The sequence below is a fragment of the Hippopotamus amphibius genome, chromosome 7, assembly GCF_030028045.1.
Source record: "Hippopotamus amphibius kiboko isolate mHipAmp2 chromosome 7, mHipAmp2.hap2, whole genome shotgun sequence".
Taxonomy (NCBI): Eukaryota; Metazoa; Chordata; class Mammalia; order Artiodactyla; family Hippopotamidae; genus Hippopotamus; species Hippopotamus amphibius.
Genome location: NC_080192.1, coordinates 17621197 through 17645449, shown reverse-complemented (window position 1 = coordinate 17645449; position 24253 = coordinate 17621197). Strand labels below are relative to the sequence as shown.

The 24253-nt window shown below is 46.0% G+C and overlaps 2 protein-coding genes across 3 annotated transcripts in view; one reads left to right on the top strand and one right to left on the bottom strand.

Annotated features, from left to right (window-relative positions):
* The window catches only part of CHST11 (carbohydrate sulfotransferase 11), a 259972-nt gene that overhangs the window by 91507 nt on the left and 144212 nt on the right, over positions 1-24253 (top strand). The window lies entirely within an intron of this gene.
* Positions 14654-15241, bottom strand: LOC130857363 (nucleolar protein 56-like). The gene has a single exon (XM_057742975.1). The coding sequence runs from the start codon at positions 15239-15241 to the stop codon at positions 14711-14713; it is 531 nt and encodes a 176-aa protein (XP_057598958.1). The 3' UTR covers positions 14654-14710.

Here is a 24253-nt window from a genome sequence, read left to right as displayed (position 1 = left end):
CTCAGGGCTTTCACAGCCTAGTTCCCTTTCCACATCCAGCCCCCATCCAATCTCTTTTTCTCCCCAAGTCTGTCCAAGATGGGAATCAATGATCATTTGCCAAAGTATTATTTTTCCCCCCAATAAGACATTTGGCTTTTACCTCCAGAGGCCTCTGATGGTGGGACTTGAGGCTTCCTGGCTGCACATGGTGATAAAAGTCAGAACCAGCTGCAGATGCCTCTGAACTGCCATCCTGGAACAGACTCCAGAGACCACCTTATGCAGCCCCCATTTTTTTGGGGCATCGGCAAATTGCTTCCTGTGTATTGGCCAGTGGCTCAGAATGCCCCCAGCAGCAAGACTCTCTGCCACCAGTATTGGAGGAGTCTGCGGGCAGTGGGGTGGGGGTGGGGAGACGTGAACGCATGCAGATGCCGGGGCCCAGGGGAGGAACTGTGTGGTCCTGATGTCGCCCACCCACCCAGTGGTTAGGAGCCTGGCTAATGAGGGCATTCCGCACTTGGTGATTTCTTGTTCTTCTCAGCAGTCCCTTGAGATTGGGCTGGTCCCCAAATCATTTCAGAGATAAAGGAGCACAGCGTAGCGTTCTTTCTCCAACAGCCGTAGCATCTCCTCGGCTGGGCAAGCTGGAGGGAAATGGAAACGGAGGCCAAGAAGTTGGGACAGAAACACCCAGACTGTGTGCTGAGTTTCTCTGAGCCCTGGGATGGGTGGTTGGAAACCACGTCCTCCTTCCCTTGCGCATCCTCTTTTGTCTTCACTTCCTAGAGCCTGTCAACATCCCAGATCCCTCCGGCCCTGCCGCACTGCAGCCCCCAGAGGTGTCTAATCGGTGTTACTGCAGTGTGGAAAGGACAGGGCTTGGAAGCCATTCACTAGCTGTGCGCCTGTCACATGAAGTTAAGCATCATGACTCTGGCCTCCGTGTCACCACTGTAGGGGATCTAGAACATCCCTCACAGACAGGTCGTGAGGCTTCAGGGTCCCCTTAAGTTACTTATTTCTTCGTTCCCTCTCCCAAAATCCGTAGACGCCATTATTGTCACTTGTGTGAAACTCTCCTTTCTCTTTTTCCTTAATTGCATTGAGGGGGTGGGGGTCTTTCTGTAAAACAAAAGCTGCTCATAATGGAAAGCAGTTTAGACGCTCACAGAAGTTATTATGGTGACTCAACAGCTGTGCAGAAATGCTAGGAAACCATTCCCCTGTCCCACCAGGTCCCGGTGGAGGAGAAAGTTGTGACCACTGCCTTGGGGGCCTGTGCTCCCAGGGAGCTTGTAGGAGTGGGTTTGGGAGGGATCTTCCCAACACAAACATTTTTTTTCTCTCTATTTGCAGCACAGGGATGGCTTTGAACCCATGAGTATGGCCTTTATAACTCAATGCTCATGAGTGTTTGAAATGAGGGCTTTAGAGATTCTAAAAGAACCCGCTGTTTGCGACTCAGATGATTATTCAGGATCTTAGAACTATCAGGAGGGTCCTTTGAGCTGGTCCAGGTACCAGCAAACACACCTCCCATCACTCCTTAGTGTGACCACAGCAGACATCACCAGTGGATCCCAGCACCTTTCTCTGCACTATGAGAATGGAACCTTGGGAGCTTTGCCTCACAGTGTCCAAGACTGATAACCCCTATACCTTTGCAGTTATAGAAATTGAGACCCAGAGCCTTATGTATCCAGCTCAAGGCAGATCTTCTTGTTAGGTGGGCTAAACATACATGCACACAAATATTGATGCACACATGAAGTTTATACACATATAAAGCTTATATGAGCAGCTTTCATAATGTGTGTGTGTATAATAATATATACAAAAGTTTCTCTCTTTAGGATTTATTATTTTATTTATTTATTTTTGGCTGCATTGGGTCTTCGTTGCCGCATGCGGGCTTTCTCTAGTTGTGGCAAGCAGGGGCTACTCATGTGTGTGGGCTTCTCAGTGCAGTGGCTCTCTTGTTGCGGAGTGTAGGCTCTAGGTGCATGGGCTTCAGTAGTTGTGGTGCATGGGCTCAGTAGTTGTGGCTCACGGGCTTAGTTGCTCTGCGGTATGTGGGATTTTCCCAGACCAGGGCTCGAACCCATATCCCCTGCATTGGCAGGTGGATTCTTAACCACTGTGCAACCAGGGAAGTCCCTCCCCTATTTCTTTAAATTTGAGGTTCTCCCTTAGGCCAGTTCACCAGAGGCAAAATTTGCTGATGTCTCTAAAGAATAAAGTGTACTGTCACTCCGATAAAACACAGCCACTTAAGCCAGTCCCATTAAAGCTGCAAGAATCTTTAGGAAATTGAGCTTCGTGAGTCAGAGGGGTCACATGTTGTGGAACAGGCAAAATGCATCTGAGACTGAGGGCAACTGACAAGTCGGGACATCTTTAGGTAGGCAGGGAAGTGAGGTACAAAACACCTTCGAGCTTCAATCAGGTCTGGCAGAAAATTCATTCCTTTCTTGGAAGGCAGAGAAGGGTTTATTTTATTTTATTTGGCACACGGGCTTAGTTGCTCCGTGGCATGTGGGATCTTCCTGGAGCTGGGATCGAACCCGTGACCTCTGCATTGTCAGGCAGATGCTTAACCACTGCGCCACCTAGGAAGCCCAAGAAGGGTTTATTTTAGATGGTGGGTTTGTCTTTGGATAGAAAGGTCTTCCCTGGGTACAGGGCTTGTGTCACTGCCCTTCTTTCCCTGCCTCGTCTTCTATGTCTCTTAAGATCTAGCTCCCTTCTCCGGGAAACCTTCCCTCTGCTGACGGCCCCACAGCACCTCTACTTAAGTTCCTGCTGAAATACACTGTCTTATGTTGTGTTATTCTGTCTGCAGTGAGACATTCCCAACCTCCACTTAGGCACAAGCTCTCTTGCTGATCTCCTGTCTTCCTTCTTGAGGCATGGAGGGGGTTCCAGGCACACCTCGAGCTGTTTGGAAGGTTTAGAGGCTAAGCTGGTCCATGCATTTGTGGGCTCCCTAGAGCAGGTCCCCATGGGGAAGGACCACTGTGTCTGTTCCTTTCCACACCAGGATTCAGAGGCTTGGGCTGGGCCCTATAACCGGGGCTGCTCTTTAGGGCTGAAGCCTCCCTGCCTTTCAGCCTCATGGATGCTTTGATGCTGACTGTGTGGAGGAGCCAGGCTCTCCTCTCTCGTTGCAGTTTGTTGCTGCTCTGCTGTCTTGGCAGCTCCCGTTGCCATGCAACAGCCAAAGGTACCGCGCCACTGGGCCCCTCCCACTGTTTGTGCATCAGCCTTACTGTCTATCCCCCTTAGCTCTCAGTCCTGCTGCAGGATGGGGACAGAGGGGCCTGGAGCAGCAGGCTGGGCCAATTTTAATTGAATTCTGATTGCTACACCTTCACTGATGATCTATACATTAGCAACTTTGAACCGAGCTAAGATGGGGTGAGAGTGGCTACTGGCTGGTTACCTAGTTGCTTCCTGGGACTTTGTCATCTTGAGATTTTATGCATGTGACCTTGTTTGTTGCTGATAGGACCTACCCTAGAAATATAGTGATGACAGCTTTGTCATCTTTGTACCGTCATGCTTTGTTATTACTTACTATGTGTTTGTACTCACTTAAGCATGAAGGCAGTATTAGGTCCATTTTACAGAAACTACATCTCAGGAAGTTTAAGTAACTTGGCCAAAATCACACAGCAAGTAAAATCAATCCCAGGCAGTCTGGTTTTATAGTTTGTGTTCTTAACCAGTACTCTATACTGTCTTTCTACTTATAAAAGTTGAAACCTACCCTAGGAGATCTTAAAAACCTAATGACCTACTTTTAAAGGCAGTGCTGCCTTATGTATATAGCTACATTTATTAAGTACTTACTTGATTAAGTAAGTACTTGAAAGTGTGCTAGGCACTCTTTTAAGTGCTCTTATAATAGCTTATTAGTCCTCACAACAGTCCTGAGAAGTATTACTATTATTCCCATTTTAGAGATGAGAAAATTGAGTCAGGTGGAAATTCAGTAACCAGTCCAAGATCATAGAGCCAGGATGTGACAAAGCCTACGCTGGAACCCAGTAGTCTGAATCCATATTCTACACACATAAGTAAAACTACTAGTTTATAAGACAAAACAAGACAAACTTCTTGACTTGGTTGTTCTGGGGAAGAAATTCTAGGGATAGAGAACCCTCCTGGAGTTGCCACGTTAGTTACTAGAGCTCAGTCTATGAGACCCCTCATTTTTCAGAAGGGTTTATATTCTGAATGAAAAGAAAAAAAAGCACATGACAGATACAACCTGTCAAATTTACTTAAAGGAACAATCATTAGGATTTGTGGGCAGTTTATTTAAAAACCAGTCTCCCTGATGGTCTCAATATTCTGTTCTGAGCAGTTGCCTTTAAAATTTAGAGAAGCGCTCAGAGGATGTCTGATTCCATTTTGGAATCTTCCTACCATGTTGCCCCATAGCTGAGCACATCACAGGCACTTGGGAGCACCGTGAGCCTGCTGGATCGATTGCAAATGGAAGTGTTACACGTGGGGTAAGACGGTAGTGAAGTGGGGAGAGTCCAGGCTAGGTATTTAGGGACCACATGTTTTGACTGCTTCCAGGGTGTCCAGGCTACACGTTATCCATCTATTCCCCGACCTGTGGCTCATCGGGGAGAAATCACGGCATTGTTGGTGATGGTGGTGCAGGTAGTAGTGGAGTGGTGCCGTTGACCCCGTGGTGCTGGGAGCCCTCCACCCCTGCTCTCCATGCAGCCCTGTTGATTCTGCTTCATAATCTTAGTTTACAGTTGGCGGAAGAGGACAGGATTGCGAAAGAAAGTGTTCAGTCAAAGCGCTTGGCCATCCCAGCAGCTCTGCTCCACATTCTGCCAGATTGCTAAATTCAGAAACAGTTAATGGTCCTGACATATCTGACAACCTGCAAACAGACAAGCCCCGGGTCTGATCTTCCATTTGTGTCGGAGGAGCATGAAATGAGCGCGCGAGCCAGGCTGGGACGCAGCCCATTGGGGAGGATCTGAATTAAATCGCTGGCTCCCGGCCCTCCCCTCACTAGCCTGTCTTCCAGTCCTGTGTGCCCCCCACCCCACCTCTTCCTCCCACAGGGTTAAGCTGCACGAGCGCCGGGCCCAGGTGCCTGTTTCTCTCCTTCTTGCCCTGTTTGTTCCTCTCCCCGTCACTCCTCTAAGAGAAAGTTGACTCATTTATAACATTGAACCAGCCTCCCTCTCCCACTAGTAGGTGTGTGAGCAGCTGGGGACTTTACCATCTGCGAACCCTCCACACTTCCAGCAAATTCTCTTTCTACCTTCACGGTGCTGTGCAGCCAACCCAAGCCCCTCGCCTACTCTGTGTCCCATCTACGCTCTCTCTCACACCAGGAATCAAGCTGGAGGGTGATGGGTGTTGGATGACCTCAAAAACAAAACAAAACAAAACCAAAACCTCCCCATCCCCCCGCCCCGCATTTCCTTCCTTCTAGAAAAATGTGCCAGGCATTTAGCGTTAGGGATAGAGAAGTGAGTATACAGGGTTCCTGGCCGCTAGGAGCTCATGCTTTTAGGAGGAAAGGCAACAATATGGGTGTTACTAATGCTGCAGTTTATTGAGTGCTCAGGATATAGGAGGCACCGTGCTTTACCCAGATGATCTCACCTGATCCTCACAACAACCTTGTGAGCTTAGGAAGTCTTCTCCTCATTTTAGAGATGAGAAATGGTAGGAGTGGTAGGTGAATTGGCCAAGGTCACATGGCTAGTGGGTGGTCGACTCAGTCATCTGTCTTCAGAGGAGAAACAATGCTATTATTATTTTTCATAACATCTATTGAATGTCCACCACCTGCCACGTATCAAGTGCCTGTACACATGCTGTCTTTCAGTCTTCCCAAAATGCTCCAAGGATGTTTTTGTTTGTTTTTTGTTTTTGTTTGTTTTCCAAGCATGGTTTTATCAGACAGCCATGATTTGCTGAGGACCACATGGTAGGAAGTGACAGCTTGGGACTGATACCAAAGTTGTTCTGATTCTAGAACTTCCAGGCTGCTAACCCCTGAGCTGTATCACCTCTTGTTAGAGCAGCGCAAGGTTCACCGTCGAACCAGCCACCTGTTAGAATGAAGGGAGGAGCTGTTAAACGTGACTCCAGGACCACAGGCACGAATGGGACCATCTCAGGGTCCCTGGGTTCCATGTTCACCCTGGATGGGATGTACGATTCAGGCATCAAGGATTTTCCGATGTGCCAGGCACAGGCGCTGTTGTCGCAGTGAGCAGGGCAAGGGGCTTCTTAAAGCTTGATGTTCGGGGGGAGGGGGCTGTGATGAGGTACCTTCAGGTAGGGGAGGAGGGTCAGTGCTCTGAGGAAGACACACAGGCTGATGGGATAAAAGGGATGCTGGAGACGGCCTCCTTCAGGTGGGGCAACTGAGCTGCAGACTGAGTGACAATCTGGGTGAAGAGGGTCTTGGCTGAGGCATAGAAAGTTCAGAAAGCAGGAACAGCTTGACTGTAGGAAGGAACAGAAATTCCTGGGTGTGTTCTGAGATCTGTAAGTGATTTTGTGTGGCTGGAAGGTGACGTCAGTGGGTGAGGTGGAATGCAGTCTGCAGACCGTCCTGCCTGAGATACGGAGCCCCCATGTGGCTCCCTTCTGACGGAGGCCGTTTGTGGAGCAGCAGGGTTGGGGACCTTTCTGATAGAGAGTGGAGAAACTCACTTATGACATAAAAGGGTTGGCTTCTCAAAATCATACTTGTCAGCTCTAAGCCAAAGGGCCATGATTTGTAATCACAGGATGGATGGCACACACAAATTTTGGTCTTTCTTTAAATAATAAAAGTGTGAAAACTGTCATCACTTAGATTTGTTCCCTCCGGCCACATCCACATACAGCATAGTGATAAAGACGGTGATAGTATTTAAGGGCTCCTTGTCTCTGTGCCGTGGGTTGAGAGCTTTTCTTGCATTTGATTGATTGATTGATTGATTGATTGCTGCATTGGGTCTTTGTTGTAGTGCATGGGCTTCTCCTTGCAGTGGCTTCTCTTGTTGCAGAGCTCGGGCTCTAAGCACGCAGACTTCGGTAGTTTCGGCCTGTGAGCTTAAAAATTGTGACTTGCGGGCTCTAGGGCACAGGCTCAGTAGTTGAGGCATACGGGCTTAGTTGCTCCGCGGCATGTGGGATCTTCCCGGAGCAGGGATGGAACACGTGTCCCCTGCCTTGGCAGGCAGATTCCTAACCACTGCGCCACCAGGGAAGTCCCGCTTTTCTTGCATTAGTCCATTTAGTCCTCACGAGAGCTCTGTGAGCTTAGTACTCTTTGTTCCCATTTTAATGATATGGAAGCTGAGGTCTAGAGAGGTGAAACGTAATGAGCCCAAGGCCACATGTTTGGGAGAACAGGCCTGGAATTTCTGATACAGCTGCCCAAGGAGGCAGCCAGGGCTGGCAGGATCAGGCCCATTTTACAGACGGAGAAGACTGAGGCACGGTTATGAAAAAGGTGTGGAAGAGAGTTGGGCCTGGAATCTGGGTGTTCTGGTTCTGGCAGACGGCCCACTAGCCATAGGGAAGGTGGTGGAACCACACACTGTGCTTTGCCCTGACTTGTTCAAGGACTCAAAGCCAAGGGCCTCCTCGAAGTTGGGAAAGAGCCCAGGGCAGCCTTCACCAGGGAGCAGGAGCTGGCGGCAGTACCCGGGGCCACACCCCTTTGGCCGATTCTAAAGCCCACATAAGGGCTGTGTGTGGTCCATGTACCCCCTGCTCAACCCTTTAAACACCCCAAGTTCCTCCAAGTCACTGGGGACAGTTTTAAAAGGGCAGATTCCTGGGATTTGAGAGAGGCCTATTGAATCAGGATCTTGATCATGGGGCCCCTGGAATCTGTATTGACGACACCCCCCCGCCGCCAACCGTCAGTCCTGAGGGGCCTTCAGGTTGGAGAACCACTAGTCTAGGTCTCATACTGAGCCCCCTGAGAGGGGTGGAAATGGCTGTGGATTCACTCTAAGTCTCTAGGCGTGATGCTTAAGCAAATTCCGTGGTTATTTTGGCCAGGGGAGAAACTATTATCATCCGCCCCAGACATTTTGGGGACAGGCTGGAAATAGCTCACTGGCTGAGTGTTTCTATTTTGCATCAGTATGATTAGGTGTGTCTGGGGGCTACAGTTTAAGTCTTTTTGGGCGGGGGGGGGGTATCTTTAAAAAAATTGTGGTAAAATATTCATGTCATAGAAGTGACCATTTTAACCATCTTTAGGTGTACAGTTCAGTGGCATGAAGTACATTCACATAGTTGGGCAGGCAGCCCAATCCAGAGGGCTCCTTTTGGAACAGTCTAGGGGGAAGGGCTGTGTACACATTTGGTGCTTACTAATTGCTTTCAGAGGACAGTGGAGCAGCGGGGGTTATTGGGGTGATGGGATAAATACTTATGTATTAAGTAAGCATCCCCGCTTCTGACTTTCTTCTGAGCAGCTTAACCTCCGTCTGAGATGCTGGTGAGCTACGTTTACCGTTCAGTTTCTATTTCTGGGCCAGGCAGGAGGATGAGTTCATTGTCTGGTCAATGCCAAGGGCTGGTCAATGCCAAAGGCAACTTCCCCTGCCTCCCCCAGTTCCCCAGAAGAATAGAGACTATCTCTGTAAAGAATCCAAGTTTTCCCTCCTGTGTGTGTGTCGGGAAGAGGCAACCCACAGTCATGACTGGGACTAGGGTTTCACATGCTGCCAACTCAAGACCGATTGAGTTGAGAACCGAGCAAATGACCTTTTTATATTTAAGAGATTTTTTTTCTTTTTCTTTTTCTTTTTTTTTACCGCGTGTCAACAAAAGATCTGTAGACCATCTTGTTATACATTTCACACTGCTGACTTCATACGTGTGAGAGCGCTCATGACCCGTTTACATTTTTTGGTGCATTTGGGTTCATTTCTGTGGTTTCCACTCTGAGGAGGCCTACAAAAGCTGGCCTGTTCAGTGGTGGAGCACGTTGCCGATGGAATTTGGTGAGCCTCACAGCGGTGGAGGGGAGGGCATTGAATCAGCGTGTACTGAGAGTAACAGGAGGATTGAATTTGGCAGCTGGAAGGGATCTTATATAAAGTAACCCCCCCCCTTATTTAAAGATGAGGAAATTGAGACCCAGAAAAGGGGGTGGGTCCTGACCCAAGGTCACCCTGCTAGTTAGGCACCCAGCCCAACACTGGCCTCCTGGTCCCCAGCCCACTGACTTTCCACTGCATCAGACCTTTCTAGTCCTTGAACTCTGGCTTCCGTGGACCAGATGGCTTGCAATAAAAAAAACCTGAAGATAAGTTTTCCTGAATTGAGACGTCTTTCCAAAATCTCTTTTTTTTTCCTTTTTTTTCCAAAATCATTTATATAGTACGTGCCTTCTCCATTTGCCTTTTCCTGTATTGGGGTAGAATCAATCTTTGTTTCTGAGCGGACCTTCCAGGTTCTTTCCTAACTAAGATCTTTATCTTCCTGATGACATTTTGGAGGCCCCTGCCGCTGTTCTGCTGAGAGCCCTGAATACCGCGGCTCTCTCTCCAAGAGGGCAGCATAGCTGGTTGAAAAGTGGAATGTTGAGTCATCAGCTGTCTGGCGTGGCTTACTTATCCTTTCTCAGAATTCTGAAGTCCCGCCTGATGTTGTTTAGTCGCTGTCCTTTCAGTCTGGGAAATGATTCAGATACAAACTCCAGAGAGAACTCAGCAGAGCCTTCTGTGATAGGGGTTCTCTCTCTCTTTTTTTTTTTAAGAACTTTTATTGAGATAAAATTGACATACAATAAACTGCATATATTTAAAGCGTACAATTTGATTTTTTTAAATTAATAATGTATATATGGCAATCCCAATCTCCCAATTCATCCCACCCCAACCCCTCCCTGGCTTTCCCCACTTGGTGTCCATATGTTTGTTCTCTACATCTGTGTCTCTATTTCTGCCTTGCAAACTGGTTGATTTGTATCATTTTTCTATAGTCCACATATATGTGTTAATATACGATATTTGTTTTTCTCTTTCTGACTTACTTCACTCTGTATGACAGTCTCTAGGTCCATCCATGACTCTACAAATGTCCCAAATCTGTTCCTTTTTACAGCTGAGTAATATTCCATTGTATATATGTACCACATCTTCTTTATGTGATAGAGGTTCTGGAGGAGACACGGAAAGTTGGCTGTATTATTGGAGATGGACCACTATGTGAGCGCCAGACCCCTCACATTCCCGAGTAAAAACTTCCTGGAAGGTTCTGGGCTCTGGTGATGTACAATCGTCTCAGCTGCAAAATCAGATGATTTGATTGACTAAATGCTAAATGTTTATGGAGGACTTATTTTGTGCTGGCCCCACTCAAAGTAGAAGGTACAGAAAGGCATTTCACGTGGTCTCTGACATAAGGAAGAGGCCATGCGTTGGTGTCCAGGTATTTATCAAGGGGCCTTATTACATGCTTCTGTTTCCTTGTTACCCGTAAAGAATCAGAGAAAGATGTTAGAAGAACAACAAAGGGCACTGTTGAGCCTTGAAGCTCAGTGAGGGCTGATCTGTTCGATTTCCCCTCTGTGGTCCCAGGACATTGTGGATTTTCCAAGAATAGTTCTTTCCATGCACAGCTCCCCTCCCCGGCCTTTTAAAAATAAACTTTCATAAGGGAGGCACCTCTTGTGCAGAGGGATAAGACTGAACCTGGGCCTGATTTACCTGGCTTTGAGTCTCTGCTCTACCACTGAGTTCTGTGCCCCTGAGCAAGTCACTTACAGTCCCTGAGCTTCCGTTTCCTCATCGATAGAATGGAGACACCATGATTCATCTCGGGCGTGTGGGTGCATCACTGAACCTCTGTAATCGGGGATTTCTCCTTTTCAAAACGCAAGGCAGTGAGGATGCATGTGGAAGGCCCGTTGGAATAGGCAGACGGCTGACTACATAGTCATTATTATCAACCCCATTATTTGCAATGGGCTATTTTACTCTCTCTTCTCCAATGGAATTTCAAAAGGATACGTCCATTCCAACGTGGGTGATTTCCGGTTGCCAGCATGTGGATGAATCCCTGCCCTCCCAGCTCTGATTCTGCTCCCATGCTCACAAGATGATGCAAGGTTGTTTGAGTAGCTTTTGAGGCCAAATATAACTGGAGATAAAAGCTAAATGTTCAAGGAGCCTGTGTAGCAGTCCCAGCTGACCAGAAGCGACGTTTTGGATCACCTGCTGCTTCTGAATGGCTTGAGTCACCACACCCTTCACTATCCTTAATAATTGAGAGGCGCACGGAATGGTCATTTGTAATTGAGGACCACAGATAATGGTCACATAAGGTCAACCCGAAGTAATCAGTCCTTTTTATTTCTGATAGACATTTGAAGAAAAGGCTTGAACTTTGAATAAAACCATTTGCTTTTCGCTTTCACGGCCCTTCAGTTATTTCATTAGGGGACTGAAGCCAGAAATCATTTGTGACTTTCCCCCATACGTTATAGATTTGGGGGATAAAATATCTTTTAGGATTTCTGTTAACAAGAAGGAAGAGTTTAGGCTTACGCAAGAGTATAAAAAAAAAAATTGAAACTAAAAATTGGCTTCTCAATCTGACTCATGTTTCCAGTACTGATCAGCCACAGTAAAGCCAAAAGCTTTGACTGCATGCACGGACTAGCATAGTGAAGGTCAGGATGTTAAAACCAAAAGGTTTAATTATGTCAATTAGGTTCAACATTAGGCTGCCTGTTTCCAGATACCCCGAGGCTCAATTATGCTCATGGTGAAAAGCGAGTCTTGACAATTACTGAGATCAGAAGGAAGTGAAAGGCCAGAGTGCTTTCCTTCTGTTTCTGTGGCCCTCCCACTTCTGTCCCCATTTCCCTTTCCGTGAAGTCACTCACCCTTGACCTTGGACATCCAGAAGCCTACTTCTCCCTCAGAACCTCTTAGAAGCAGATGCTTCCTGCTTATGGACGCGCGTATGACCCTCACTCTTATGGACTTGGGTCTTGCTCCCAGGATGCTGGCCTCCTTGACCTTCTGCTGGTGGAATAACCTCAGACTTGGTCAGATGGAGGGTCACCTGGAAATCACCATGATCTATCAATATTTTTGAGATACCAGTATTGCGTATATGTATTTATCTATTCATATATATGTCAAGCGTAACTGTCCACCGTTTAGCAAAGTTTATGGGAAAAAAGCTTGATAATTGAGAAAATTCTACAACTGTTTGCTTTTGATGTTGCAGTTTTTCAAACTTTTAGAAAGTTGGTTGTTATTTGATGTAGTGGCTAAACACTGGAGACACTGTCTGGGATTTCTGGCCTCAGAAATTCTGTCATCCTTAGGGCTGACATCTTTAGCCGCTTCGCTCTGCCCTCTGGCAGTGAAGTCCAGGCAGTTATTTGGAGGAGGGTTGGGTCTTACAATAGAGGGTCTTTCTTGGTTCTGCAGAAGACCCACTACCCAGCTCTGCCCTGATAGTCACAGGGTGTGGTGGCTTCCAGTGTTGCTCAGGACAGCAGGGCAGGGACCTTGGTGTCATGATGAATGGCTTGAGTACTGGGCTGTCTCAGGGGGCTGGCTCTACTGGAGCTTCCTACCTGCACCTGAGCAAGCCTTCCCTTTGGGGTCACTCTCAGAGGGTACAGGGCATTTTGATGCTGCGGCACTGTGTCATTTGGCCGTGAGGATATTCGTCTTGGCTTGGAGAAGAAAGCATTAAATTTGCAGCCAGGGGAGAGAGAGAAGGAGGGAGGGAGGGAAGGGAACACATTCCTTCCAGGGGTTTGGGCTTTAAGATAAGGCATGGGCATGGGGATGGGGATGCGGGGAGACCCACAGATCTGTGGAGGGAGTCAGGGATCGTCACCATATCATCATCATCATATCCTATTTTATCCACTCTAAAAAGGCTACGATTATAAGATGCACCTCAATTTCAAAGAAGTTAAAAAACATGAAAACGACATGAATCACGGCGGGCAATGCGTTCGGTGCTTTCATCTCATGCAATCCTCTTAATAAAAGGATTAAAAAAAGCAAGTTCTCCCGTTCCCATCTTATTGGTGAGAAAACTGGGACACAGAGGGGTCAAGAACTTGCAGAAGATCACTCAGCTGGCTAGTGGAGGAATTCTATCGCCCTTGGGGCTAATATCTTTAGCCACTTTGCTCTACCCCCGCAATGAAGTCTGTGGTATTTGAACACTTTGATGTCGACATTTTGACCCAGCTGTGTCAGACAGTTATGTTAAGTCCGTTCCATTACTTTTAGTAACTTAAATCTCATTGACTTGTTTTCACATTATTATTCTTAATGAGGGCTGGACCCAGAGTTGTGAAATGCTGCTTTCGGTGTGTTTCATGTCTGCTCTGCTTCACCTCCTAATCTACATCAGAGAGATCTCTATTGATAACATTCAGAGAATAAACACTTAACCTGCTATATTAGTAGAGAATCTGTTAGTTACTGGCTGTGTGACTCTTTGCATAGAAGTCTCTGCACTTGTTTCCTCGTCTGTAAACGGGGAATAGCAGGATGGTAGCGAGGAAAGGAAGGTTAAGTAATGTTTACTAAAGTGCCTGGCATTTGGCATGGTGATTAATAGGGACTCAAAAGATGTTCTGCTTGTTCCTGTCCCCTGTCATCCTGGCCACCATGTAGTAGGTGGCCACAAGCCCTGAACCAGAACCCTTTCGAACACACCTGGCCGTATCTCATATATATAGACAAGCCAGCAGCTCTCACATCCTCTTGTAGCTGGAACCATTTGCAAACACCTTCTTATTGTTTTACAGCTTTTTAATTTGCCTGCACAGATAGAGCTTGCTGGTGACTTTGAAGGAGTTTTAATATCTAAACGCAGCCTGGACGTGTACGCTGCACCCCAAGAGGCCGTGCCTTCCTGCTCTCATCATGGCAGGAAGGATCTTGTGCACGACTTCCTTAATTTTTGGAGAAATTGTCTCCATATTGTCACAAAGCTTTTTTTTTTTTTTTTTAAGAAAAAATAAGTCTCAAGATGGGAAACATTTTCCTAGGGAAAATTATTACGGTAGCTCAGGTCCTTTCTTGACTTTCCTTGGGTTCATTTCCATCCCGTTGCATGTCTTCGGAGGGACTGTGGAGTGAGATTCTGCCTTGCATCTTGTATTCCTTAAGAAGGAGGGAGGGAGGGAGATAGATGGGAGGGTGGGCCTGTGTAATAGGATACAGCTGCAGTGGTCCTTTCCCTCTGACCATATTTCAAGAAGAATAACATTTGAAGCGCAGCCTAGCTTCCCCCAAAGCCCACCTGTGCCTTTTCTGCGCCCATCCTGAGCCACCTCCTCACTCATTTTTTGAATCTTCTCCAGCACCTGCTTCATCCCTCCTCCACTTGATGGTGGCAACGTGTTACGCTTCAGCCACTTATGGCCCTGAGACATGCAAAAATTAAGGGCTCTCATTTTTCAGAGATCTAGTGGGGAAGAATATCCACATCAGTAGCTGCAGATAATTTTGATGTCTTCTTTGGGAAAATTCCAGCTTTTTATTTAGAACATCTCTGGGTTTCCAGTAGCACCTTTACCACTGAGAGTTGATCTGGATCTAGTGTTATATTGAAGCCATCATTTTGTTTGTTTGTTTGTTTTGTTTTGTTTTGTTTTATTTTTATTGGGCTATGGGGGAATGGGCTGGGAAATATCTCTGCAAGTTATGCCCCAGGTAGGGAAGTGTCCATTCTAACTTTCCTGGGAGAGCTTTTGGAGCTTTTTCTTTTTCTTGGAGCCACTGCTTTTGCCGGCAGCAGCCTCTTCAGGTCCACTGCTGAGGGGCTCCTCCTTGGAAGATAATTTTCTTTTTTTCTTGGGGACCCTCTTGTTTCCTGACTCTTCAGGGTCACTAACTGGTTCCTCTTTGGGAAAAGATTTCTTCCTCTTGGAAAGACTTCCACTGCTAGCTGTCTCTTCAAGGTCACTACTAACCAGCTCCTTGGAAAAAAATTTCTTTTTTTGGGGTTTGGAGAAGGAGACAGATGGATCTTCCATTCCATTCTCCTGAGGAGCCTCCTGGGGCTTTTGCTTTTTCTTCTTTTTGGGTCTTTCACGTGTCTCCTCACACTCCTCCAGGGCACTACTGCTGTTTTCTGAAGATGCCAAGGCAATCGCAGCCAGCGTTTTCTTTTCCTTCCTCAAGCATTTCTTCTCCTGTTTCTCCAGCTTCCTAGTAATCTCAGCAGCCGCTTCCTCTGCCTGAACCATTGCCTCCTTCATGACTTTTTGAATGGGAAAAATGACATACAACGTGGAAGAAAGGCATGAGGCACTCTGACAATTGTTTTCATTTTTATACATGTGTATATTTACCTAGCCAAGATCCCGATCCTCATAATATTATGGAATTCTGCTGCTTTTACTTAAACCCCTTTCCCACATCTTCACATTATTCCTTTTAATAACAATATCATGTTTTGCGTAGAGAATGTGCTGTGATTTGTTAACGGTGTACCTACGTGAACTATGATTTATGAAATTATTCCTATAATCTTGGACATCTTGGAGTGTTTACAGTTTGGGGCCATTGGAAGGGAAATATTATAGTAAACATCTTTGTGCATAAATCTCTTAGCTTCTGTTGAATTATTCCCTTGGTGTAATTTCCCAAGAGGGAAATTGCTGGAGTTGAAGGCAGTAAACATCTTCACAGTTCCAGTGATGTAGCACATATGCGGATATTTTAAAAATCCATGTTCTCTCTGCTAGCATCTTGTGCCAGAAACATGTCAGAAGAAAATAATACGAGTGAACAATTAAAAAGATAATTTCCATCTTTAACTCAGCTAGACATATGGAAATGAAAATATGGGTTTGCGTAGATGGGTGGCTGGCTGCCTTGGAAGGCTCCAGCTCTTTAGTACTGTGAGTATGTCTTTCACTGTGGGAGACAATCTCTAGCTGTCTCTTGCTTTTGGAGAAAAGGTGCGCATGCTGTCTGTTCAACACCCCTCCTCAGCATCGGGCCCCTGCCTCACGCTCATTTGGAGCAGAATGGTTAGATCTCCATCATACATCACCAACTGTGATGAGAATTCCTCTCCCATTCGTGAAATAACCTAGTGTCCACAGATTAATGTGTGTATATTGTGTGTGCAACAGTGAGATTTGGGATGGGAATAAAGGAGGATTTTGAGATGCTCTTTTTTTTTTTTTTTCTCTTCATCTGCGTCTTTATTCTCACCCTGCCACTGAGTTCATCAGTACCATTTTTTTAAGATTCCATATATATGCATTAGCATACAGTATTTGTTTTTCTCTTTCTGACTTACTTCACTTTTTTTTTTTACATTCTTTTTTTTTTTTAACAGACAGTAAACAGCATATATTTAGAGTCTACAATTTGGTGTCCCAATCCCCCAATTCATTCCCCCCCCAACCCTCCCCGCTTTCCCCACTTGGTGTCCATGTGTTTGTTCTCTACACCTGTGTCCCTATTTCTGCCTTGCATTTCCTCTTTCATAGTTGTTAGCATTTGCCTTAGGTATTGAGGTGCTCCTATATTGGGTGCATATATATTTATAATTGTTATCTCCTCTTCTTGGATTGATCCCTTGATCTTTATGTAATGTCCTTTCTTGTCTCTTGTAACATTTTTTATTTTGTCTATTTTATCTGATATGAGTATTGCTACTCCAGCTTTCTTTTGATTTTCACTTGCATGGAATATCTTTTTCCATTCCCTCACTTTCCGTCTGTATGTGTCCCTAGGTCTGAAGTGGGTCTCTTGTAGACAGCATATATATGGGTCTTGTTTTTGTATCCATTCAGCCAGTCTGTGTCTTCTGGTTGGTGCATTTAGTCCATTTACATTCAAGGTAATTGTCGACATGTATGTTCCTATTACCATTTTCTTAATTGTTTTGTTGTTGTTTCTGTAGGTCCTTTTCTTCTCTTATGTTTCCTGCTTAGAGAAATTCCTTTAGCGTTTGTTGTAAGGCTGGTCTGGTGGTGCTGAATTCTCTTAGCTGTTGCTTGTCTGTAAAGCTTTTGATTTCTCCGTTGAATCTGAATGAGATCCTTGCTGGGTAGAGTATTCTTGGTTGTAGGTTCTTCCCTTTCATCACTTGAAATATATCATGCCACTCCCTTCTGGCTTGCAGAGTTTCTGCTGAGAAATCAGCTGTTACCCTTATGGGAGTTCCCTTGTATGTTATTTGTTGTTTTTCCCTTGTTGCTTTTAATAACATTTCTCTGTGTTTAATTTTTGTCAACTTGACTAATATATGTCTTGGCGTGTTTCTCCTTGGATTTATGCTGCCTGGAACTCTCTGTGCTTCCTGCACTTGGGGAGCTATTTCCTTTCCCATGTTAGGGAAGTTTTCAACTATAATCTCTTCCAATATTTTCTCAGGTCCTTTCTCTCTCTTGTCTCCTTCTGAGACCCCTATAATGCGAATGTTGGTGCGTTTAACATTGTCCCAGAGATATCTTAAGCTGTCTTCAGTTCTTTTCATCCATTTTTCTTTATTCTTTTCTGCATCAGTGATGATCACCATTCTGTCTTCCAGGTCACTTATTCGCCCTTCTGCCTCAGTTAATCTGCTATTGGTTCCTTCTAGTGTATTTATCATTTCTGTTATTGTGTTGCATATCTCTGTTTGTTTGCTCTTTAATTCTTCTAGGTCTTTGGTAAACTTTTTGATCTTTGCATCCAGTCTTTTTTCAAAGTCCTGGATCATCTTCACCATCATTATTCTGAATTCTTTTTCTGGAAGGGTGCCTATCTCCTCTTCATTTAGTTGTTTTTCTGGGGCTTTATCCTTTCCCTTCATCTGGTACAAAGTCCTCTGCTTTTTCATTTTCTGTATCTTTCTGTGGCTGTGGTTTTCAGTTCCACAAGATGAAATACTGCTAATACTGCTTGATCCTGCTGTTTGCCCTCTTGTGGAGGAAGCTATCTAGCAGGCTCGTGGGTGCTTCCTGATGGGAGGGACTGATGGTGGGTAGGGCTGGGTGGGTGGAGCTCAGTAAAGCTTTAATCCAGTTTGGTGGGCGAAGCTCAGTAAAACTTTAATCTGCTTGTCTGCTAATGGGTGGGGCTGTGTTCACACCTTGTTGGTTGTTTGGCCTGAGGCCACCTAGTGCTGGAGCCCACAGGCTCTTTGGTGGGGCTAATGGCGAACTCTGGGAGGGCTCACACCAATAAGCACTTCCCAAAACCCCAGCTGCCAGTGCCCCTGCCTCCTCGGTGAGCCACAGCTGCCCCCCCCACCTCTGCAGGCAACCCTCCAACACCAGCAGGTAGGTCTGGTTCAGTCTCCTATGGGATCACTGCTCCTTCCCCCTGGGTCCTGGTGAGCACATTTTTTTGTGTGCCCTCCAAGAGTGGAGTCTCTGTTTCCACAAGTCCTGTGGAGGTCCTACAATCAAATCCCGCTGGCTTTCAGAGTCTGATTCTCTGGGGATTCCTCCTCCCGTTGCTGGACTCCCAGGTTGGGAAGCCTGATGTGGGGCTCAGAACCCTCACTTTAGTGGGTGGACTTCTGCAGTATAACTTTTCTCCAGTTTGTGAGTCACCCACCCAGCATTTATGGGATTTGATTTTAATGCGATTGCGCCCCTCCTACCATCTCATTGCGGCTTCTCCTTTGTCTCTGGATGTGGGGTTTCTTTTTTGGTGAGTTCCAGTGTCTTTCTGTTAATGATTGTTCAGTAGTTAGTTGTAATTCTGGGGCTCTTGCAAGAGGGAGTGAGCGCACGTCCTCTTACTCTGCCATCTTAATCCTATCTGAGATGCTCTTTTGAGAGATAGAAAAAGAAGGTACTGGATGTCAGGAATTGTTAGCTAATTATAGCTTAATGAGCACTTACCTTAGACCAGGTGCTGTTCCAAACACTTGACAGGGATGAACGTTAGTCCTCACAACATCCCTTCTAAGTAGGCACATCATTATTTTCATTTCAGATTATACCCATTTCACAGATGGGGTAAATGAGGCCAAGAGATTGAGTATCTTGTCAGGGTCACACAGGACGTGAACCCATGTGTATTCGTTTCCTAGAGCTGCCATAACAAAGTGCCACTGTGTGTGTCTCTCTGTGTCCTCCCTTCTCATAAGGACACCAGTCATTGGCTTCAGGACCCACTCTAATCGAGGATGACCTCTCTTAATAACATCTGCAAAGACCCTATTTCTAAATAAGGTTCCACTCTGAGGTTCTGAGAGGACATGAATTGAGGGGGACAGTATTCAATCTATGACACTATGGATGGGGTGGAGAAAAGGGAGAGAAAACAGAAGCCCAGGCAGGAGCAAGTTTTGTCCAGATGGCCTTGAGAGAGACACAGGATGGGCGACAGTCCCCTTGGACCTTTGAAGAGACTGTGTGGCCGGGAGCGAGTGGGGGAACCCTGTGCAAGAGATGGGGGTGGCGGGCACAGCCCTGTTGTATCAGCATGAGGTGAACCTGCCTGGAGCCAGCTAGCTTTGTGTACTTGACGGGAGGGAGTCCGTTTGGGGTTAATGCCCCACGATGCTTGCATAGCTTAAGGAAAGGTTAACTAGAATATTTCCCTTCTCAAGCAGCCGCGTTATTCCTTACACCGTGTCTCTGAAGCTGTGGGGGAACCCCAGAAGCAGACATAAATGTCTCCAGGTCGTAAAATCAGACTTGGAGCACCAGCCACAGGGAAGAAAGTATTTTGGCATATTATCTGCATCACTGCAAAATAAATTTATAAGCATTCCCAGGAAACTGCAGGGGGGAGTGTAGAAATTCTCCAGCAGGCAAGGAAAGGTAAATGAAAATTAACTGTGCCATGCCCATAATTACCCCTTCAAGGTGTGTGCAATGTAATTAATATGATCTGGACTGCTGTGCTGTCTCTCTTGTTTTATTTAAGTGAACATAAAAGGTAATTTATAAGGACTTTCCTAGGTTAACTGCCAGTTTAATTCCTTGAACTGTGTTTTTCCACAGGCTCTTAGGTTTCTCAACAATAAAATTCATCCACCGCTGTAGGGGCTTTCAGGAATTTGTACTGAGGTTTGGGATGGGGGCAGCTTCTCCTTCACCTGAGATGCTCGGTCTCTCTACCCCGAGACCAGCGCAAAGGTGCCAGTTCCTGTTAATTCTCTGTTAATGTGAGCCTTTTCATGTCACTGAGTGTGACAGTTGTGTACAAAAGAAGCTTTTAAAAAACTTTGTAACAAATCTAGCACACTAGCTTTTTTACTCTTTGGCTCATAAATCTAGTAAGTTTTAACATTTACATGGAGGGTAGCCTTTGATGAATAATTGACCCTTGACCAAACTTCACCTTCTTTTAGCATTTTAAATTGCACTTAAAATTTCATATACTTTATGTCCTTTTTGAGTACTTCAGATGTCTGATTAACAAATACTTACTATAAATCTAATACCTCAGTGACAAACATTGTTTCTTAAATGCTCCAATATTATATGTAAACTAAGAAGATTTCAACTTAAAATCTCAAGGCAAATAAACTATTCAATTAAATCCTTCATATTGATATGGCAAAGTAGATACTCCTACTCAAGTAGGTAAAAATCTTAAAAATATTAATCTTATGGGTTTTCTTCTTAAACATTTCTGTACTTATATTTTAAAAAGCCTCATTGAGGTAATTTACATATAAAATTCAGTTAAGTGTAGAAGTCAGTGAATTTTCGTATGTTTGCAGAGTTACACAGCCATCACCACAATCTAATTTTAGGACATTTCCATCACCCTAAAAAGAACTTTTGTGTCTATTTACTGTCCCTCTCCATCCCACCCTCAGCCTTAGACAACTGCTAGCCTACTTTCTGTGTCTTTAGATTTGCCTGTTTTGGACTTTTTTGGGTACCTAATTTGAAATCATGCTGAGTTTTGTTTTTTTTTTTTTTCTGATCTAGGTTTTTTTTTTTTAAGTTCTTTTTTATTTTTTATTTTTTTGGGGGTACACCAGGTTCAATCATCTGTTTTTATACACATATCCCCGTATTCCCTCCCTTCCTTGACTCCCCCACCTCGAGTCCCCCCCACCCTCCCTGCCCCAGTCCTCTAAGGCATCTTCCACATGCTGAGTTTTTAAGGAAGCAGTTTTAATGTCCCAAACAATTTTTGGGGTCACCTCTAGCAATTTTGGGGGTTACTGCCTCCGTGGCTGGGAGCGTCTTCGTGAGCCTACTGGCTGGGGAGTTGAGCTCTTACTCCAAGTGGGGGCTCTTGTAGCCCATGACCCAGACTCAAGTCGCTTACTACCTAATTCTAAGGTCTCCCCACGGAAGATCAGACTCCACCTGGTGGCTTAATTACATTCTGATTCCCTGCCCGCCCACCGGGCTCACTGCTCTAAGACCCAGTGAAAGTGACAGCAGACGGCAGCCTGTGCTTCGGGGCCATGATTCTGAGGTCACGCCTGGAGAGCCACGCTCCTGTGACCACCTAGCATCCTCACAGCACCCACTCAGAGGCCACCAGTCAAGGCACTCACCCAGCAGCCTCTTGGCCCACCTCGAGTTCACGCTCCACGTCCCAGTGAGACGTTTGGAAAGCAAAACCCCAGCAGGGACTCAACCAGGTATTTGTCCATCTAGGTTCATAGCAGCATCATTCACAGTAGCCAGAAGGCAGAGGCAGTGCAGGTGTTCATCTGTGGATGAATGGATAAACAAAATGTGGCTATACACACAGTGCAATGTCATTCAGCCTGAGAGGGAGATTCTGGCATATGGGTGAACCTTGAAGACCTTATGCTAAGTGACACAAGCCAGACACATAAAGGACACATGCTGTATGATTCCACTTATATGAAGTCCCCAGAGGGGTCAAACTTATGGAGACAGAAGGTACAATAGAATGGTGGTTGTTAGAGGAGAGGAGATAGGCGGGGGGGCCTCCTGGACCAAAGAAAGGACTTTGGATTCTGTTCTAAGATGATGGGAGGACTTCAGAGCAGAGAGGATGGTGAACTGGTTTGTATTTTGAGAAGGTTATTGGGCCGCTGATAGGGAATAGGGTAGGGAGGCCAAAATGGCAGCCGGGAGACCAGATAAGAGGATTTTGTCCTAGACCCAGGGGTGGTGATGATGGCTTGGACCAGGTGATAGGAGCCAAGATGAGCTGATGGGGGGAAGAGGGTGATGGCAGGTGAGGGATGGGAATTAAGAATGACTCCTGACTGTTGAGTCTGCCCAGCTAGGTGCATAGTGGGAGTGTGTACTGCAGTGGGGAACACCGAGGAGGAACATTTTCGGGAGTTCTCCTTATCAGTGTTTGTTGTGTTCAGCTACCTCAAGGTGAACCTGAAGACGTGCTCTTATCCCTGACCTGACTCTTTCAGGATGTCTAAGCTGGGGAGTTCTAAACCGTGTGTCACGACCCATTGGTGGGTTATAAAATCAATTTAGTGAGTTGTACTCGTATTTAAAAAAAAAGAAGAGAATAGAAAATATCCGTGCATCACATGTAAACTGGGTACAAAAGGGAGAAAGGGACGAGGACAGGAGTCAGGAGACCCTTCTTCTAGCCGCAGCTCTGCCTCTGAAGAGCCACGGGGCCTGGAGTGAGTCCCTTACACCCCTGTGTCAACTGCCCACACCCCCACACCCCTTAAAATGGGGCTCAGGGTGAGGAGGGCTCCACTGGATCTGCCCTCCCCTCCCCCCGTTTCTCTCCCTCCCTTCTTCCATGCTCCCTCAGTTGGGCGGACCGCAAACCTTACCAGCCAGGAAGGTCGTTATGGAGCTTGGCTTCCTTCCACTTCTCTTGTTCAATCAGAACCAACCTGAGGGTGCTTTTCCCCAGCTGTACATACCCAGTCCCTTCGCTGGTGTGGGAGTCATTGGACCAGCGGGTCTCTAAAGACCCTTCTTGTCCTAGATGTGCCTCTGTCTGCACTAACCTATCTGGTTGACAGCTGGCTTGCAGCTGGGCAGGAACCTTGTGCTTTTTGGAAGTCTGCTCCGGGCACATTTTCTCAGATGGGCCAGAATCATCTAAAGGAGGGAGTGGTTTGATTGCCATTGGTTTTGGTGAGTACATTTGATAGCCGAGTTCTTCTCCAGGCAGAAGGATGTTGTAATGTATACAGTATATTCTTCAAAGACAAATATCAGAGTCCCTTCGTGGAGGCTTCTGTGCAGTAAATCTCCTGACTTTTAGATGAAACTGTGTTCTTTCTCTTCTTAAGTTATACCAAGCGCATTCACCTAATTCTTAGATTTATAGCCTTGGCCTTCATCTGCCAAAAGTTTGATTCACTTTAGTTCTGCAGCTACAGGCTAGGCATCAGGAGCTTTGGGGAGCCTACAGTAGGAGGGGAGGTGGTCACGGGGATTAGCTATCGTAAGGGTTCAGATTAGTCCCGAATCAAAACCCCAGTTCCCTTAATATTCTGGCTGTTTGTAGGGCCTCCATTAAGGAGAAGCAGACCTGGAGAGGGTTTCGAATGTCTCTGGGTTGTCCCTGTTGGAGGGATTGTGAGAAGAAAGGAATAGGAAGTTTGAAAATCGAAGTTTGTTGATTAAAGGTTAATGACAGCTTTAGGCTGAACCTAGCTCCCACCTCAGTGTTTGGGGCTCCTGAAAAGTCACCCGAGAACACAAGCGTGCTGAGTGTCTGTAAAACACCTGAAGGCCCTGGTGAGCTGGGGAATACGGGGTCGATATTCAGGACTGCCTTTTTGCCTGGCCGCTTCCGATGGTGAACGTCTATGAGCCGTAACATGTCTCATGTCAGAGGCGTGGGGGAAGTGTGCAGGGTTTGGATCCCAGCTCTGCTACTCACTAGCTGTGTCATCGCGTAAATTCCTCAACCTCTCTGAGCCCCTGTTTCCTGGGCTTTAACGTGGACATGAGTCCACCTACCTCCAGGGTGGTCATGAGGAGTAGAGGAGAGACAGTAAGGCGGGCTCACGCTCACGGAGTGCCTGTCAGACTCATTTCAGGCACGTCACAGAGCCACGAGAACACATCACTCATTTTGCTTTATGTTTCTGTTTGTTTTAACTCCTATGACTAAGAAGGCCAATAAAAGAATGAAGAAGTTTGCTAGGAAAGAACACGCCAACTTCTCTTCTTTGTTCTTTTGCTATTAGTAAGTGGTTTGGCCAGATACCTTTTAGTTGGAAAAATATCTTTGGTGAAACCCTTAAGTCACTTGACTTGTTGTTTTATTTTCATTCTTTTGACACAAATGTATATCTGCTGTGCAAAAAGCACTTCCTTAGAGGGAAGTAGAGAGGGGCAAACGAGATGGCAATGGGGCTTGGCTGCCAGGGA

Bases quoted from the DNA above. Each gene is read 5' to 3' on its own strand.
- LOC130857363 (XM_057742975.1), bottom strand. From the start codon at position 15,241: ATGAAGGAGGCAATGGTTCAGGCAGAGGAAGCGGCTGCTGAGATTACT.